Below are 18,724 nucleotides of genomic sequence, written 5' to 3'. Positions count from 1 at the left end.
GATGAGGGAGGAAGATGGCTAATACACTCAAGAGACTAATTTTAAATTCAGTATCATTAGAATTGCTAGCATAAACAACAGCTGGCAAATACTATGGAAATTAGAAGGGGTGAATTTTATGTTGGAAAGAAAAGCACTGAAGGCACTCAGTGTAAAATTAATATTACATATCTATGAAATGAGAATCACAATAAAGATGAGAAAAGCAAAAGTTAAAGAGAACAATTAAATAAGGGAATACTACAGGTATGCTTTTCTTTGGAATTGCATCTGAGATTACACTGAGAATAAAGAGAAAAGAAAGGAAAAGAAGAAAGTAATGCTTGCCTAACAGTAGTTGCACTGATAAGTAAGTCAGTTCCTATGCTTATATATTCCTTGAATTTTGAAGATTCCAGACAAGCAGCTTTTACAAAATTGTTACTCCTTCATTAAATACTTTCACATTCTTGAGGGTTCCAAAGGAGTAGGTATTGTATTTTTTAGTTAATTAAACAATTCTGTGAGTAAAGAAACTTTTAAAACTTTTTTCCATCCGGCTCTCTGTGTCAGCCCAAGTATAACAAGAGGCAAGGTCTGCCTAATCAGGTTTTGCAATGAATGCATTTACAGCAGCTTGCCATAGTGCTAGTTGTCCAGGGGCTAATGACATAATGGGCTAAAACCATTTTTTTAGGGCTAAATGATTTCCTGACAAAGAAATGTTCAAAGTTCTCATTTCTATAACAGGAAGCATAACTGCACTAGGTTCCACTGTAGACAGCTTACTGCAGCCTGTAGCTCAAGCTGTGATCAAAAAAGTAAAACATCCGGGATGTAGTGAATTGAATGAAAACAACATGGACTCTCCTCATGTCTTCTAAATGTCTGAGTCATGTGAGCCTTATTTGAACAACTATTGTTTCACTATTCACAATCCCAGATGACTGATAAATGTACTATACAGCATCCTAAATCAGAAAAAAATAATACATATTCAAAAGTATTGAGCAAATACCAGCAAAAACTAACCAAAGATGTACAGAAACCTAAGACAATAAAAACTTGTCTTTTTTTTTAATCTCACAGCACATGCCAAGTGTAATTAATTTAATTAGTTACAAGTCCTGTAGTAAGAACATGAATGAAAACATTGACTAGGTTTATTTTATAAACATTGTCCGCCATCTTGGTAACACAATGTTTTTATTCTGTTTCTACAGAGAGTATTATTCCAGTTGAGAACAGCATTTTAGAAATCAAATGTAACTTTAAGTGTCATTGTTTTGACACAGAGAACGGATTAAGCAACATTGACAAATTTAAAGCAGAAATGATAACATATTACAATAATACCAAAGAGAAAAATAAAAAATAATTACTTGACCAAGTGCTTAATAAGGATGTCCAGCATCTCTCTATTCTTCTCTGGTAATTTATGCACAAGTGCATGCACTGCTTCTACTCTGTAGTTCTGATCATCCGACTCTATTAAACAGAAAACAAATTGTTGATAAATCAGAACATGTGCTAAGAAGTGATTACAAATGGCATCAGTGCCTGTATGCTAACACAAACATGCATTAAGAGGAGCCAAACAAAATTAGCTTTCAAATGCCGAGGAAAATTTGATTATATTTATTACACTGTGAAATCTGTATTTCAAGTAACTTGCCTAAAGCAATTACTATCAATACTACAACCAACAAATTAATGGCAGTATTGACTTGATGTACAATTTCAGTGAAGTCTAAGATTTAATCTAAGAAATATAGATTAAAATAGCTAAAATTATTTTGTGTTTTTTATTCTTATCAAGGCAAGAAAAAATGGAGAAATATCTTCAAATTCTAAACTGAAGTCATAAGAAAAATGATCTCTGCTATCTCTGTATCCTTACTTCATTTGTGAAAAGGAGTTCAGATTTGACCTTTCTGATTTCTCAAGGCAAGCTACGAAAATAAAGGTCTCTGGATGACAGGGATGAATGTTACAAAAGCATTATCAGCCTATATAAAACAAACAAACAAACATCTAAATGAGGGTTCAAAACATGCAGAAGGCAGTCACACAGAACCACTAAAAGGATCAGAACAAACCACTGAACAGCTTCATCTAGTGTGACTTCTCTGTTTTGAGGGCTGGATCACTGCATATTAGAGCAAGAAGAAAAGTAAAGATAGTGACTGAGGATATTAGGGGTTAGAAACAATGCTACTTTCATGAAAGAGTATTTATCATTTTACTTTTTACTTACTAACAGCAACAATGAAATCTTTGTGCAGCTTGAAAGTCATCAGTGGTTCTGAAAGACACCTGGTTGTCAAAAAAACAAATTTTAAATTTAAAACAGACTCATAATCAAAGTCTTATGAGTGTGATTATGATAGCCCTCAACATCTGCACAATGCTCTACTGGTCCTAGGAAATCCAATTCAGTGGTGACTGATTACCAGTAGTATAAAACTCAGTCACGTACCCTGTCTAAAAATCAATTTGAATTGAATCTGGTGTCACCATGTAAGTTAATAAGGAAAATGTTACTTCATCACAGAGCCTCAATGTTTCCTGCCCTCCATATTGTAGGACAGGAGTATATACAGCTGGTATAACATGGTATACAGCTGGTATACCATAGACTTGGTATAATGGACTGCAGAAGCAACATTTTGCCCGAGAAACACAAAAATACGATGAAATTTATGACTGAAATCCTGATCTGAGAGATTTTAAAAGAGTAATCCTCTGAAAGGCAGGCTGTGAATTGCCTGACAGACAGAAACACACAGCTACTGCTTGCTCACTCATGTCCTAATTTCATAAACATAGTAGCTACAATGACTTCTGCTTCTGAAGATGTATTATAAATTTCTTCAGACAAAGCCAGTCTTTTCAACAAAATGCACATGAGCATTCTGCTATAAATCCTAGGCATGTTTTACAGGTTAATAGGGATTTCTGATGCTCCCCTTTGTTAGGTGACCTGTATAGGAAATCTAGATTTGTAGAAGGCACATACACGCACCATCTTGGTTGCATACTTTTTATTATGTCTCTTTTAAACACTATATATTGACATCCAAAAGAGTTATCTCATAAATACCATAATTTTTGAATATTCTGTCTCTTATCAGCAAAAATGACAGGAGGGGTATTTTATTTGTGAAGATATTAAGAACATAAGATAAAAAAAATCCTTTTTCTAGAATTTTCATTAAACCATAATGTCATGAACTTTTATGGTACACAACTTAAGTGATTCACAAAGAAAAGACTGAGCACAACATGCTTTGTGGTTAACATAAAAAAATTAAATAAAAACATACAATTAATTGAATTTAGGGCAATATATGGCAGGATTATCTTAAAAAGGTGTAAGGTATGTCTTATTATACATAATCACAGAAATATTAAGCAGGATAATAAAATATTCATTTATTACCATGGCAATGGATACAAGAAATGTATCCAAGAAATATTAACAACCCAAAGATTAATGGGCCAGAAAAGGAATACTGAAACTGTATGGGATCATACTTACCTGAGGTAGTTTTTTAGTCCACTTGTTATTGTTTTATTGTCCCAAATTTCCATATCAATATCCATATCAGGAGGTGATTTAGGAGCTGGTAGAAATTTGAATTAGGATTTTGTTACAGTTTGACTAACATATTAACTAGAAAAGCAGCAAAACAGAAGCTACTAGATCAGCCATTTAGCTCAACTAATTATTTATTTGCTAGACTAACCACCAATCTGATCGATTTAAACATTCTCATCTCTGTCAAATTATAAATAAAAATAAATTCAGTGCTCATAGTTAGTAACCATAAACATTAACTATGCACTGTATCAGTGTTAAGTAAGCCTAAGTCTACAGAGATTTACTAATTCATTTGTCTTAGACATGCAAACACAAGCACCAGAGAGATCAATTAGCAAGAAAAGTGAAAGACTGGAACAAATGTCTATTCAGGTGAGCTATTATGTGTTATGGAATTAAGCTGTGGAGAACTTGTGGAACAAGCCAAATATATATCAATAAATAGAACTTTAAAGCCAGAAGAAGAAAAGTATTTTCATTAGTAATTTTGCTCATGTGTAACATGTATAAGTGAATACTAATGCACACAATAAACTGCAGATGAATCACTCATTTTAAGAGTGCAAACTCAATTCAGTGGCAGCCAGTGCACATATAAAATTGTGAATATTGTGACACACTCTTCTGAGCACAGCAATTGAGGCTAAAGGGATCACAGTGCACAATGACAGAAGTTCACTTCAGATACTTACAAAATATGGTATTCATCAGCTTTTGCACCTTGGAATTTACACCACCTATTCTGTACAGCCCCAGGATTGTAATACCTACATTGGGAAAACACAGATGAAAAAAAATAAAATAATGAAAATATGGTTATTTCAATATATGGTGTGCAATCTTGGTGTACGTTTTCAAAATATATAAATGTATTTATGAAAAACGGTACCATTACATTCTTAAGTACTGCTTTACCCTACTGCAATCTCTTGTGGGATATTAACAAATTCATTCCACTGAGTCTACACCATACCATACACTAAGCATAATTGTACATTAACAGAAGCCTTCTGCACAGAAATGACCCATATTAGCAAACAACGAGGTGATGGCTAGGAAAAGTGAAAAACAAGACCCAAAAGCAGTCTTAAAACACATTACACATCAACAAGTTTATATTGCCTAGATGTCAGTGGAATTACCATGCATCTACATTTGCTTAGACCATCATCCCTTTCAAATAAGATGTGATTGACATTTATATGAAAACAAAAACACATGCTGTATGCTGTTCTAACATACATTCTTCAACATCAGTTGAGAATTTGTGCTGTTAGTTATAATTGCCAGGCCTTTTTTAATAGCACAGATAATATTAACAAATAATTTAAAGAGTGACATTCAGAATACAGTATTTAGAACACAGAATCATTAGGTTGGAAGAAACCTTCAAGATTATTGAGTCCAACCCATGCCCTAACACCTCAACTAAACCATGGCACCAAGCGCCATATCCAATCTTCTTTTAAACACATCCATGGATGGTAACTCCACCACCTCCCCAGGCAGACCATTCCAACACTTTATCACCCTTTCTGTGAAAAACTTTTTCCAAATATCCAATCTATATTTCTCTTGGTGCAGCTTAAGACATATTTGATTATTTCAGTCATTATTATTTTATTATTCTTAACTGCCTTTTAAAATCAGCAGGGTTTAAATGTCTTCCATTCTCCTCACTTCAATTCTTAACATCTAAAATGGTCTACTTTTCCTTTGAAAACAGAATTCCTAAATCTGATCTCACTTAGATAAGCTAGGTATTTTTTTTTGAAACCCTCTTTCACCCTCCCTGCCCCAGAAAATAATGCAAGCTCTGAGTCAGCAGTGACTCAACAATGATAACAATGCTGGCTGAGAAACTGAATTCAAGTTGAACTAAAAGGTGCACAGAGAATGCATTTGGATTAGAAGAGATCTGCACACTGACAGCTCAGGAAAAGGCTATCTCATTTTCTAGGTGATGATATAGCCATAACTCTCCATTTAAAACTTACTGAGAGTTGTTAGATACCACCTCATCAGTAGAGTGATTATTACTTCCTTTTTTTCACATTCCCATTAACAAAAATGAGTGTTGCTAAACATTAAATGCCGCTAAACATAAAAAAAAATAAACAATGTACAACATTAGTGAATAAAAAGATAGGAGTTATACTCTGCAAAAAAACAGATGCACCAGCAAAGAATGTTGATGTCATTTTTGGGTCTTCAGATTTCACACCTGAAACCAAAGTTGGGAGCTGAGACTCCCTACAGTTGTATCAAAAGAAAAGTTAAGTCAGTGCCCACAAAGGAAAACACACTAAAGATGTGTTCAATTGTGTATTAAGCTACATAATCAACAAGAAATTACAGAAAAAGTTTTAAAATCTTAAATGTGTTAAGAATTGTTGGTGGAACTGAAGACAACAATTGGAGTGCAACGCATCCAGATAAAATATGAAAAGTCCAAACCAAACAATGGACACACTTTAAATAAAGCACAGATATAAGACATGTAGAATTTTAAAAACCCCCATATTTTAGAAAAAAAGTCACAACAATCTAATACCTTCTTTGTGGTTTAATACACACCTCTTGTTTCCACAGCATGAATACATTTCCTCACAAAGTTGAAACCCGCTTCATTTAAGAACACTATATAAAAAAAAAGGGTAATTACTTTCCAATATCAATATACAAAATATTCTGTTTAGCTACACTCACACACTAGCCAAGGAGGGCTAATACAGTTATCCATTACATTATAACACTTGCTCTGAAATAGGCTCTGTGTAGATACATCCACAGTATTCACAATCCAACTTTGTAGTCATTCTGTACCAGTAGAAGCTTAATATTCTACTTTCTTTCTCCGCAGTGCATAGCCTTTCTAAAGACACAGTTTAAAGCTGCTTAGCAAAATGCTTTTAATATTCCAGGACCTATGTTATTAACAGGATATAGTAATTGTTTTTAATACAACAATATTCTTTGTTCCTTGCACATGCACATAATCACTCATAAAATTAATGCAGGAGATCAATCCTTGTTACTGAGTTTAATCAGTCATCTTATTTCAAGTGATTGTACTTCTCATTAATGTTGCATCTTCAATACTCACTGCTCTAACTACCTAAGTAAAGATCTTAAAACAGCATATTTGTCACCATTAAAATAAACACCACCATATAAAAAAACAGATAGTGGCTTAAATTTCAGATTTTCAAAGTCTCAACTATACCTCCAGTGAAGACATATGTCCAAATTTTACAAATCTCTTTCTCTGAGATATATTATTTAAATTATTTTTACATATTCGTGCTAATATAATGTGATAATAACCAATGTGTTAATACAGTGTTAATACAATTATGAACACAAATCTTAGTACTTTAAATACACTAATTTTGCTACTCAGTGTATGTCTAAAAGGTACATATACACCTAAAATTAAAAAGATGTGATGGACCAAGTCCAGTTGTATGAGGTTCAACAAGGCCAAGTGCTGGGTCCTGCTCCTGGGTCACTGCAACCCCAGGCAGGGCTAAAGGCTGAGGGCAGTGGCTGGAAAGCTGCCAGATGGAAAAGGACCTGGCTGTGCTGGTCAAGAGAGCTGAACGTGCCCCAGGGTGTGCCCAGGTGTCCAAGGAGGCCGATGGCACCCTGGCCTGATCAGCACTGCTGTGCCAGCAGGAGCAGGGCAGTGACCGTCCCCCTGCACTCAGCACTGCTGAGGCCACACCTCCAACCCTGGGCTCAGTTCTGGGCCCCTCACTGCAAGAAAGACATTGAGGGGCTGGAGCGTGTCCAGAGAGGGGCAGCGGGGCTGGGGAAGGGGCTGGAGCACAAGGGCTGTGAGGAGCAGCTGAGGGAGCTGGGGGGGTCAGCCTGGAGAACAGGAGGCTCGGGGGGAGCTCACTGCTCTCTGCAGCTGCCTGACAGGAGGATGTGGGCAGGTGGGGTCAGCCTCTTATCTTATGTAACAAGCAATAGGAGGAGAGGAAAAGGCTTCAAGTTGTGCCAGGGAAAGTTTAGATAACCAACCAAGTTATTCCAGCAACAGAACTAAAATATAAAATCTCTTCCTCCCACACATATATCAAGAAACTGTAATATTACAGAAATCTAGCAAGATATGGCAACTCAACATAAAGAGCTTACTTTCTTCCTTCTTGCTAATAATGGCTGGCAGTGTGTAGATCTGTAAAACAAAACAAAACAAAAAAACCCAATGCAATAGGACAATATCTGTGCTTTAAATCCTTTATTGCCAGATTTCTGAGAAGTTGCAACATGCTGTGTACTAGATTGCTGATAGGGAAATCCCAACTTTGCCTTTCACGATCTCTTGACATTTACTGCTCCACACACAGCTGGGTTACAGCTCTGTGCTACCATAATGCAACTAATGCATTGGAAGTCAGATTTACTGAGTCCAGATGAGTTAAATTTCAAACTAGCTTATGATTATAATTCCAGTACTGGTTCAGACCAGCAAGAAGCATGTAAAAATACTAAGAGAGTTCATAAAACGGGTCAGCCGTTCTTTTCCTATCTGATACAGGTCTGCCATCAGCCTCATTCTGTGACTACTTTAAGAGCACAAATAGTGGGAAGAAAACTCAGACAAGCCTTTCTCTCAGTAGCTTTCATCATGTTTTTCTGCTCTCTGCAATGCCTTTTGAGATGGTACTAATTGCTTACTCCATGAAAGTGCCCAAAAGATGGATGATCTTTACCACTGTAATAACAACCACTTCACATGTTACCTGAACCACAAATCCTATTAGACAATATGCTATCATGCTGCTTAAAATCATATTACTTTAAATATCCTAACATAAAATAATGATTTTTCTACTTTGTAGTTATTTTCACTATGTACTTGCATTAGTGTCTCACAAAGAAAAGAACTCTATTTGTTGGTATTGCAACAGAGTATCTGAAATGTATACTAGCTTCTTTCTGTGATATGTGATCCAGAAAACTGTAAAATGAAAATTAAAAAACATCCTTACTGGTTCCTTTCCATCCATAGCTTCAAGCCAAAGTTTTCGGTTGGATTCTGAAAAAGCTTGTAGTGTGATGATTCCAGGCCTGTCAAAAACATACACTTTCACTGAAGTTACTGTTTTTCCAAAGTCAGAATCCACATGCATAGTAATGTAATACATAAAAGACAGACAGAAGTTAGAGAAAGTTGTATCAGAGCTTCTGATATAACAGAATAATTCTGAGCTAGATATAAACCACATCTGTTTTTTTAAAAGTTTGCTAACAGTCATAAAACAATTTTTAGGAGAACAACTACAAAAGTCAGTCTATTTGTCATATTTTAACACAACAATTAATTCAATATTTATCTTTATTCCCAATGTTGGAAAAAATACTTCTACAAATACTGCATATTTTCATATAGATATTTCCGCTATCTTAAATACAGGGAATCTATTCTTATGTATCTGATATAATAATAATATCCAGGAGTAAGTGGAAAAAAAACTGCGGACATAATTTTCAAGAAAAAAAAATACTACCATACATTTCTGAAAGTAATAGAGATTTGTACAGAATATGCTTCTTTCTAAAAGAGGACAGTCAGTTTTGCTACAAGTTCCATAAGAATCCATAATGTATCTGCATACAAACATCATGTAGTAAAGACAACACATATTCTGTGTAGTGAATTTAATTAGAAAACCAGGTCGGAACAAAGAAGTACTAAGTCTCGAAAGCCTAGTTTGTCTGTATACAAATATATTGGTAAACATGTGTTACTGCTACAGGATTAATTATTATCTATTGGTTGCAATAATTTTCAAATTGTTAACACAACGGAAACAAACCTCTCAAATACTTCAATATCGAAACAGAAACGTTTGTCAATTGAATCTGTCTTTCTCCTGATGCAAGATTTTAGCTTGAACATTTCTGGTGAGCTTGTGACAAGGCCATTCTACAAAACAACAAAATGGAATTAGCACAGGCAGTACACTTATACACCTTGGCTTCATCTTAAATTTAACAGCATGAATAGTCCAAAGAACATGCCTTAACATAGGGATTAAAATTATTTAGGAATATTTACAACATTTTTCTTGTATATTAAGACTATATTTAATAGCTTTCTCTCTTATAGTTGTTACTTAACCATTATATTTCAGGAAATTCCCTAAATTCAAATCTTAAAAATGCCTATGTATATAACTTGATTACATGCATGTTAGGCAACTCTCTGCCAACTCTCACATGCAGATAAAAAAATTTATGAAGAATTAAACTGACTAACTCTCAACTCTGGCCACCATGATTGTGAGACATTTCTATAACGATGGCAAGGCTAACACAACTGGGGATTCTGAAGAATGGGAAGAAGCAAATGTCACTCTGTCTTCAAATGTCACTGTCTTCAAAATGAGCAAGGAGAAGGATATAGAACCATTCCAGTTGGAAAAGGTCACAACTAAACCATCTACACATCTTTTAAATACTTCCAGGTTTGGAAACTCAACTACTTCCCTGGCAGTAGTTGAGAACCCTCTTGGTGAAGAAAATTTTTGTAATACCTTCCTCCCCTGATGCAACCTGAGGCCTCACATCTTATGGGGAACTATAGGCTAGTTGGCATCAGCTTTATCCCTGGGAAGGTGATGAAGTAAATAATCATGGAAAGCATTTCCAAACATATTAAGGGCAGAAAGATGACTGGAAGCAGTCAGCATTAATTAAATAAAGGAAAAATTACACAGGATCAACCTGATAGCCCTCTACAATGTGTTGGATGGCTCAGTGTATGATGGAAGAACAATGAATATTGTTTATCTCAACTTTAGTCATGCTTTTGACACTATATCCTACTACATCCTCATGGACAAGCACAGGTGAAATATGGATGAGATGGTGAGGTGGACTGAACACTGCCTGAACTGCTGAGATCACAGCAGAAGTCCAGCTGCAGCCAGTGATATGCCCATGGGGTCAATACTGTTCAGCATGGATAGCAATTAGCCCAGGCACCAGGACAGGATGAGACTGACAGGACAGAGAACAGCTTGGCAGAAAAGAAATTTCTGGTTCTAGTGGGCAACAAGGTGACCATGAGCCAGCAATATGATGTTGCTGCAAAGAAGGCAAACATAGCTTCCTGGGAGGCAGGCAGGGTACTGCCTGCAAGTGGAGGAAAGAGATCCTCACCCTCCATTCAGCACTGGTGACAGACACCTGGAATGCTATGCCCAGTGCTGGGCTCCCTGGTACAGGAGAGGCAGTGATGTGCTAGAACAAGTCCAGCTAAAGGCTTCAAAGGTGATTAAGGACTTGGAGCACAACTACTGGAAAGGAGGCTTTGTGAGGTGGAGGTCAGTCTCTTCTGCCACGTCTTCAGTGAAAGAACATTAGGGAGAAGCCTTATGTTGTGCCAGGGAAGGTTCAGATTAGATACTAAAAATAAAATTTTCAGTGGAAGAATGGTTAGGCATTGAAATAAGTTAACCAGGTGGAGTCACCATCTCTGCAAGTGTACAAGAAGAGCCTGGATGTGGCACATAGGGATATGGTTTAGGGGTGATTATGGTGGTGTTACACTGATGGTTGGACTAGATGACCTTGAAGGTCACCTCCAACCTTGAAGATCCTGTGATTTGTCATGTAAGGAGAAGCTGAGAGAGCTGGGACTATTTGGTCTGGGGAAGAGGGATCACATCAATGACTGATCTACAAGATACCTCATGGGAGGGAAAGCAGACTGAGTCAGATTCTTCTCAGTGGTGCCCAGTGGAAGGGTGAGGGGCACAAACACAAACACAAGAAATTTGTATTTGAACTTAGGAAAAGGATTTGAACTTTAGAAGAAGTTTTTGATGGTGGTTGAACACTGGAACCGGTTGCTCATAAAGGGCTCCACCCTTGGAGATATGTAAAACCTGACTCAACACAGACCTCACCAATGTGTTCTGGCTGACATTGAATTGAGTTTATAAGAGAGATCTCCAGAGCCCCCTTCCAAACCTCATCCATTCTATGATTCTGTGCAAATGTGATAAATTTCATATGCATTTACAACAACCACATTAGAGAAGTTATTTAACATGTGATTTAAATGTTTTAAAAGAAATATTACTTAAATATTTATCCATACTATGTGACACATGCACTGCTTCACCTGTGAGATCAGCCTTATCTGTTTGCATTTTTTTCTTTTAGCTGTTCTTAAATGCTTTATAAAAAAGGAATATACAGCTCATGTATGTGTTCATGTACAAGTAACTCACCACTTTTCCACCAGATTTTGTTTCAGCTATACACATTGTAAAAGTTTTTGTTCCTTTGTCGTAAGTGCAGTAATGTTTTACCCATGTAAATCCAAGGGGTCCTACAGCAAAGAGAATATCAAAAGTAATTGTCATTTTACCACTATTACAAGTGAAATTAGAGTAGAAAAATGAAATATAGTAGCATCCACATGCAGCCTACTCCTTATTTTTTAGCCTGAACATGTTGTTCCGGTATAATTTTCAAATATTGTAGTTTGATAATTTTGCCCAAAAAAGTTCCAGCAGACTGACTTTCTTTGGCAACTGGATGGGTAACAGCATTCTATTATGGTAACAAGGCAGGAAAAAAGAAAGAACAGACCTGAGAATTTTTCAACAATATTAATACCAAAGTGTACAAGAGGCAAATGATTCACATGTGAGTGCTCACCACATACAGACACCTGATAATATCTGAGTGCTCCCTCTGCCACCTTCGGGACCCAGAAATTATCCCTTCCCCTACCCCCAGAAAATGATGAGTAATGGCCAGCTCTTGGCTACTGCAAAAAATAACCCTGTCCTGTTTAGAATCAAGACAAAAAGAAAGAACCCTGATTTTAAAAATGGTATTTCATTTTTTTTTTTAATTTTAGTTATGTTTTTTTAAATGAGAAGAACTAAATAAAAATGTTGGGAAAAAAAACCTCTAATAGTTTTACTATAGATACACAGGTTTTGCCTTCTCAATGCACCCACAAATGTGGTGGTTATATGAGAGAATATGAATCAGTCATGTAAGTCAGATGTCTGTCAGTCAGACAGACACCTAGCTGTGGAAATTTATACGGTCTGCTATGCTGACTTTGAGAAAGCTCTCCTACTGTCTGTGTTCTGGAAGAAAGTAAAGTCATTATTCGAAAATTCAAATAGTTATGCACCCTCTGAAGTTAGCTGTTTTGCTCCTATATTTTAAGTTATCTTCACTTAGCATAACAAAATCTGTAATTATTCAGAATCAATTTTTCCTCTGATGGCAATTCATTATCTCTTTTAGCACATTACAAGATGGATGAGCACTCTCAAGGCATTTTAGATGAGTTAAGAAGTCACCTTTTTTCATTAGAAAATTGTAGCCAGACACCTGTATTACAACTTTAAGCTTGTTGCTCTTGGCCATCTATCTGAAAGAAAAAAATTTTGGCCTAGTGCCATTTTTAAAAAAAAATCCTATATTTACTACCATGCATATCAACAATAAATATATACAAAATTTATTCTCAAGAAGAGCAAACATTTAACCCAGTTGCTCACAATTAGACCAGAACCTATAGGATAAGGGTTGTAGGCAAGTAAAGTTGCACAAGGAATTATACAACTAGTACCTTTCCCACTACACAGTGATTACAGACCCTGTTAATCCAGAATAAAAATTTCTTTTCAGTACGAAGATGTCAAGCTGGCCTTTCACTATTTAATGAAGCACAGCATGTGCCTGGTGCTTCACTCCTTTTCTCCCTCCCCCATTAGAACAGCTCAGTGTAACTTACACTTAACACAGATTTCTTTTATGATTATTAATAAATTAAAAAATAGACTGTGTTCTTAAAACTTGCAGCACTACTGAGGATAAAACTGGCTGTGGTTAACTATGGTATGATGGTACTTAGATGACCTTTTCTTACATCTTTGATTGCCATTAAGCACATGTTCATTTAAGATGGTTGGGTCATTGGAGGTCTCTGGTACAAGGTGCTCCTGATGGCTGAACTAAAGGCCCTGTTCAGGCAGGGAAAGTACAGGAAACAGAAGGGAGCCAAAGCAGAGTGCTGGGAGTTTGCAGCAAGGTGCAGGGCAGCCAGCCAGAGCAGAGCTTGCTACCACTCAACCACTGGGGCAAACAACAGCACAGACCTTCCTTACTGTACTTACGTTTCTCCTGCACATAGAGGTAGCCTTCCATTGTCCATTGACTTGGTGGTCTGTAATCTTGGTTGGCTGATTTCATTCTCTGCATGAGTCTCTCCACTTCCTGCCTAGTGCTTTCAAAGTTATTCCGAGTCTAATACCCAGAAAAGGAAACAAACAAAACCCCACATTATCTTATGCAAGTACTAAAATAACAATGAACAATTACAAATAATGCCATGGAAACTGTATTGGAGACCAACAAAAGCATTTGCCAGAGATATAAAAGGGGGGAAAAGGAAAAAAAAATGCAATAACGAATAATAATCTTCACTACTATAAACTTAGGAATAACACAGCAATGAATAATTCAACTTAGGCACACAAATGTAAGGAAAGCATGGCTGAGAATAGCACCATTCCTCTTTCTTCAGATCACTAAACTCAGACAGGAGGTCATTTCATATCTTTAAGTGTGCTTACACAGTATTTTGCAGACAGATACAGGCTTTCTCTCAGTACACTCTGGGATTCTCAGACAGATATTTGGCTAAACTAGAAGCTGCTAACAGCTTAGCCCTAAACCTGAAGTAGTAAGACCCACTGAAGCACTTTAAGCACAGTGCAGAAAATGCTAGTTTGGGTTAAAGCCAGGTTAATGAGTCTAGACAGCTGCAGGTTCTACACACATGGAAGAGACAAATTTGCTGTGCATCCATATCTTCAGTGATACCACAGGTGCTGCTGCTTAGAATAGTCAGGTTACTGGCACTGCCATGAACAAGTTTTGACTTGGCAAACACCACAGTTCAGTATAAAAAAAAAAGTGAGGTAAAAAACAGCTCAGAAGTGGCAGAACTATACCAAAAGACTGGAAGAAGTGTGTCTATCCTAAATATCATGTGTTTAACCAGGCATGTAAGAAAGCAAACAATTATGGTGCTAAGATGTGTTTTCTGTATTTTCTTTTTATCTATATGCATATAACTGGCTACTTGTTCTTGGTGAATTTTACTGAAGCTAGGGTTTCCCTCCATGCACCTAGCATGGGACAGCAGAAAACAATTATTCCAAGATGCCAGAGTTTTGATTGATTAAATAGCAGCTATTGAACACTGTTCCTATAGGTCAAAGAAAAGAATAAAGATTTTTGTAATATTTCTACAGAATCATCTATGGACTTGAATCCTCAGTAGTCAGAAAGATACTCTCAGTTTAGACCAAATTTGAGAGAGGTCATTTTGAGACCTTCAAGGACATGCCACTGAAGGAATGTCCCCATTTTAAGAGCTTGTCTTAATTAACACTGAAAGTGAAAAAATCCTTTAATAATTTTGCTTCTGTAGAGGCACATGTAGAAGAAATGTATGATTACCTACAATGCCAGTTTTGGTCTGTGCTGTGAGCTTATGCTCCTCTCAGAACTTGTCATATTAAGGTAAGTAAATCCCCGTACTGAAGCACGTTTCTCACTCTTTCAGTGAAACTGCTGTGCAACAACACTGACCCCTTGTGTCTTTATCTGAAAGTGTCTTAGTAGCAAACAACGTGGAAAACACAAAATTGGAAAGGACAAGCAGTTGGGATGCTCTACAGAGTCTACAGAGACCATTTGCATTTTGATCCAAAAAGAAAAGGTTAATAATCTAGGAAGTTTAGAATTATTTCCTCAAGCACTGTTTTAAATGGGATCTATATATATGAACAATAGATGTAAAAGGGAAGATGGAGCTACAAAAATTTATGGTATGTGTCTTTTCTTGAGATAATGAAGTGGACTTAACTTTTTAAAAAGTTTTTTGGACTTTGATGTTACTTATCAGGAAATATGTGGGGCTTATCCAATACTGACATGTTGAAGTTCACTTTTTGCCTTAAAAGAAGCGTGTGTAAGCTTTGCTTACAAGCAAAGTGAGTACTTACTTATTTGTAAGTGTATTTTATACTTACTTATTTGTATGTTCTTGGAAGTACAATATCTGAATTACACAGTGAAACAAGTATACACTTCTATAAAGCAGTTATGAGTGAAAAGTATGTTGATTAAATACACTTTCGTTATCTCTGATAGCTATGAAATTTTTTGGGCAATTTGTGTCCAAAATGGGATCTTGTGTGGCTCTGACTACCAAATTCAGACCAATTTACAGCAAAAGATTCATCTGCTCAGTTGAGTGTAACTCTCTACACAAAAAAGCGATTCTCTCTTCTGGTGAAAATGGAGAAACTTGAGCTCATTAGAGCTGCTCAACATGGAGGAAGAACCCACCTGTTCTGTAATGGTATAGAGAACAGCCAGAGAATGGCTTCCCGTAGTGGGAAGTTAGCAGACAGCAGGACGAACTGTATCATTCTATACCAGCTGGAGCATTTTTGGTACCTCCACTTAGTCCAGAAGACAGACCTCATTCTCAAGAAAGCTTTATACAAGTTAAAATCTATCTGGACTACTGTGTTTTCTAATAAAAACTTGTTTGCTGTCCTGTTTTTCTTGTTTTTGCTCCCGAAGTTTTGATCTGGAAATCACAAATTTACTATCAAAGTTATTTGTTATCAAGAATCTTAACTACATTAACCTTATAAAAATAATTTTAACTATTTGTATATGAATTTGATTTCAGCTTACTAAAACATGGCAAGAATAAGAATTTCAATAAAGTGCTATAAGTCTACTTTAAGATCCTGGACTGAAATTAGCAAATTAAAAAGTTAAACTATGGAAACACAAATCATCCTTACATTCTGCAAATTGAACTGCAGTTGCTGCTTGTATGGTGCAAACTCCTGAGCCAGTTCATATCCTTCATGGTAAAATGTAAATAATCCTTGAAGAAAGGCCAAGAGCTGAAAAGGTAAAATTGAGAAGTATTATACATTTTTAACTCCTGGAACACTCTGTGCTTTTACACTCAAAAGCAAAGTTTTGATGAGAAAGAATCCATGATGAGACCTTAAGAAAGATAAATATTACACATGCTTTTGTGTCATGAAGTTGTCATTTCCATAATAATTGAATTCACTATCCTAGTAATTTTAACCATTGATTCAGCTGGAGTTTTTGTTGGTGTGCATTTTCCAAATTTAAAATTTCAGAGTTCAAGTGTTATTTATTCAAAATATTCTTTCACTTTCTTCATAGCAATTGCTTGGTCTATGAACTATTTTTCATAAATGAGACTCAAGAAAGTATGTTTTGGATAGGTTAGCACTACACAAGAAACCCACACTATTTCTTCCTGCTCTGAATAAAATGCAAACTCTATCTGGTATGTCTGTGATTGACTCCAACAGAACCACTGTGGTCTGCATATATCCAGTTGAAAAGTCCTTTTAAAATTTGCTTTAAAACAATGTCCAAGCAGTAAAAGGTGCCACTAGATTTTAGCTCTTTAATTAATGCATTCCTGATATCTCTTAGTTTTAAAAGCCTCTTAACTTATTCTGCTTTAAATTTTAATAGTGTTTTGACATTGCTATAAGTCACCCTACCTGCCGTTAAATAACAAGCATTTAATTTCTTATCATGGACTGCCTTCTTGGTATATATAATTTAGCTAACAAAAAAAGTAAAGAAAACAGAAAAAAATTAACTTGGATTTATAATAACAGAAGTTTTAAAAATAAAAAAAGATTTGTATTAGTATAATACACCATTATCATCTAGGCTAACTAACTGGCTGTCCAGGCTGTCTTCTGCCTCAGTAAAGAACCATAGGTATTCCACAGCATAATTCTTTTCCCTTTTTCAGACCTCTCTCTCAGGATGGGATGAATGATCCAATGGAAACATTTATTTCTCTTCATTGACTACTGAAGTACTCTAGACTCAGGTAACAAAAATGCCGTCGTTCATATTTAACGTGCTTGCTTTGTGCTACCAGTACTATAGATTATTGTAAGTGGAATAGTGTAAAGATGCCGTTTTTACTGTGCTTATATTTTCTTTAAATTTACTCTCAGTCCTACTTGAAGTATTGTAGAGAAGTTGTTCTGCCTCCTCTCTCCTGTTACTCTCTACGAAACTACTGAGAGCCTGTTTACCTGCCTGATCTTTTGTTGCATTAGCAACTTAAAGCAGTTGGGGGTGAACAGACCATCAGTGTGGCACAAACACAAGGCATGGCTGGGAGAAGGACTCTGCTCCTGGTTTCTACTGGTGTTGCAGGAGCAGATGAAAGCCTGGCCTCAGGCAGAGACAGTGTAAGCCCACAGCTGCCCAGTAAGCCAGTCTCGGAGCCTGAAAAACTGAGAAGATCCTTGGACACTAAACCAAGATTTTGTGGAGGCTTCTACGGTGGTTGTGAATTCCTGAACCATATTCCACCACCAGACAATGAAAGCAATGCAGTCTCAAGTAGAGGGCTCCACATCTTGTGTAAATCAGTCTCAGCTGAACATGATTCATCTGTCCAGCCGAAATTACTACCTTAGCTAAGGACTGGGCCCTGAAATTATTATTATTAAACTGATTATTCAAGTGTTTCTGAGGAAGGTCCAAGTACAACAGTTTATCTTAAAAACCTCAAATTGTGCAAACAGATATAAAGAGTTCTATAATTTTCTGTATTTTTAGACTTCTGTAATTCTAATTCTAATTCTGTGATTCTGGAAATAACTACTTAAAGGAAAAGAAAGAAAATTAATCTTAGTTTTTATGAATAAAGTAAAAAATGCACAAATTATAACTAAAGCTCTGCTTTGGCTGCAGCTACATGAAGCCAGTTCTCACACTCTAGATTCAGTTACTCATTAGTGTCCTCAACTACATCTCCTTCAGTTGTCATAGCAGAAGTATTCCTGTGCATAATTTGACTTGGTCCAGTCAAAAGATTGTGTGGATTAATGTAGCCTGCAAGCAGGAGCCTGCTGCTAAACCCACCCCTAGTGCAGGAGTAACACTTGGCAAAACTGCAGCCAAATCACCACACTAATGCACATCAAAATTACAATAAAGAACTTGTGGGACAAAGCTTCAGTATGTCAGCTTATGCCTGAC

The 18,724-nt window shown here is 36.3% G+C and overlaps 1 protein-coding gene across 2 annotated transcripts in view; it reads right to left on the bottom strand.

Moving 5' to 3' along the window:
• The window catches only part of ARHGAP42 (Rho GTPase activating protein 42), a 139,257-nt gene that overhangs the window by 19,518 nt on the left and 101,015 nt on the right, over positions 1-18,724 (bottom strand). For both annotated transcript variants that reach the window (XM_021529328.3, XM_085593339.1), the window contains 11 exons: positions 16,468-16,572; positions 13,753-13,882; positions 11,839-11,939; positions 9,415-9,524; positions 8,587-8,665; positions 7,730-7,769; positions 6,161-6,223; positions 4,276-4,350; positions 3,521-3,605; positions 2,237-2,295; positions 1,362-1,467 (listed from right to left, as the gene is read on the bottom strand). In XM_021529328.3, the coding sequence (XP_021385003.3) occupies positions 1,362-1,467; positions 2,237-2,295; positions 3,521-3,605; positions 4,276-4,350; positions 6,161-6,223; positions 7,730-7,769; positions 8,587-8,665; positions 9,415-9,524; positions 11,839-11,939; positions 13,753-13,882; positions 16,468-16,572 (953 nt within the window). The remainder of the gene's footprint in view (positions 1-1,361; positions 1,468-2,236; positions 2,296-3,520; positions 3,606-4,275; positions 4,351-6,160; positions 6,224-7,729; positions 7,770-8,586; positions 8,666-9,414; positions 9,525-11,838; positions 11,940-13,752; positions 13,883-16,467; positions 16,573-18,724) is intronic.

This window comes from Lonchura striata, chromosome 1, assembly GCF_050655825.1.
Source record: "Lonchura striata isolate lonStrDom1 chromosome 1, ASM5065582v1, whole genome shotgun sequence".
In the NCBI taxonomy this organism is placed as follows: domain Eukaryota; kingdom Metazoa; phylum Chordata; class Aves; order Passeriformes; family Estrildidae; genus Lonchura; species Lonchura striata.
Note: the sequence above shows the minus strand (reverse complement) of the source record. Positions and strands in the feature narration are given on the sequence as shown.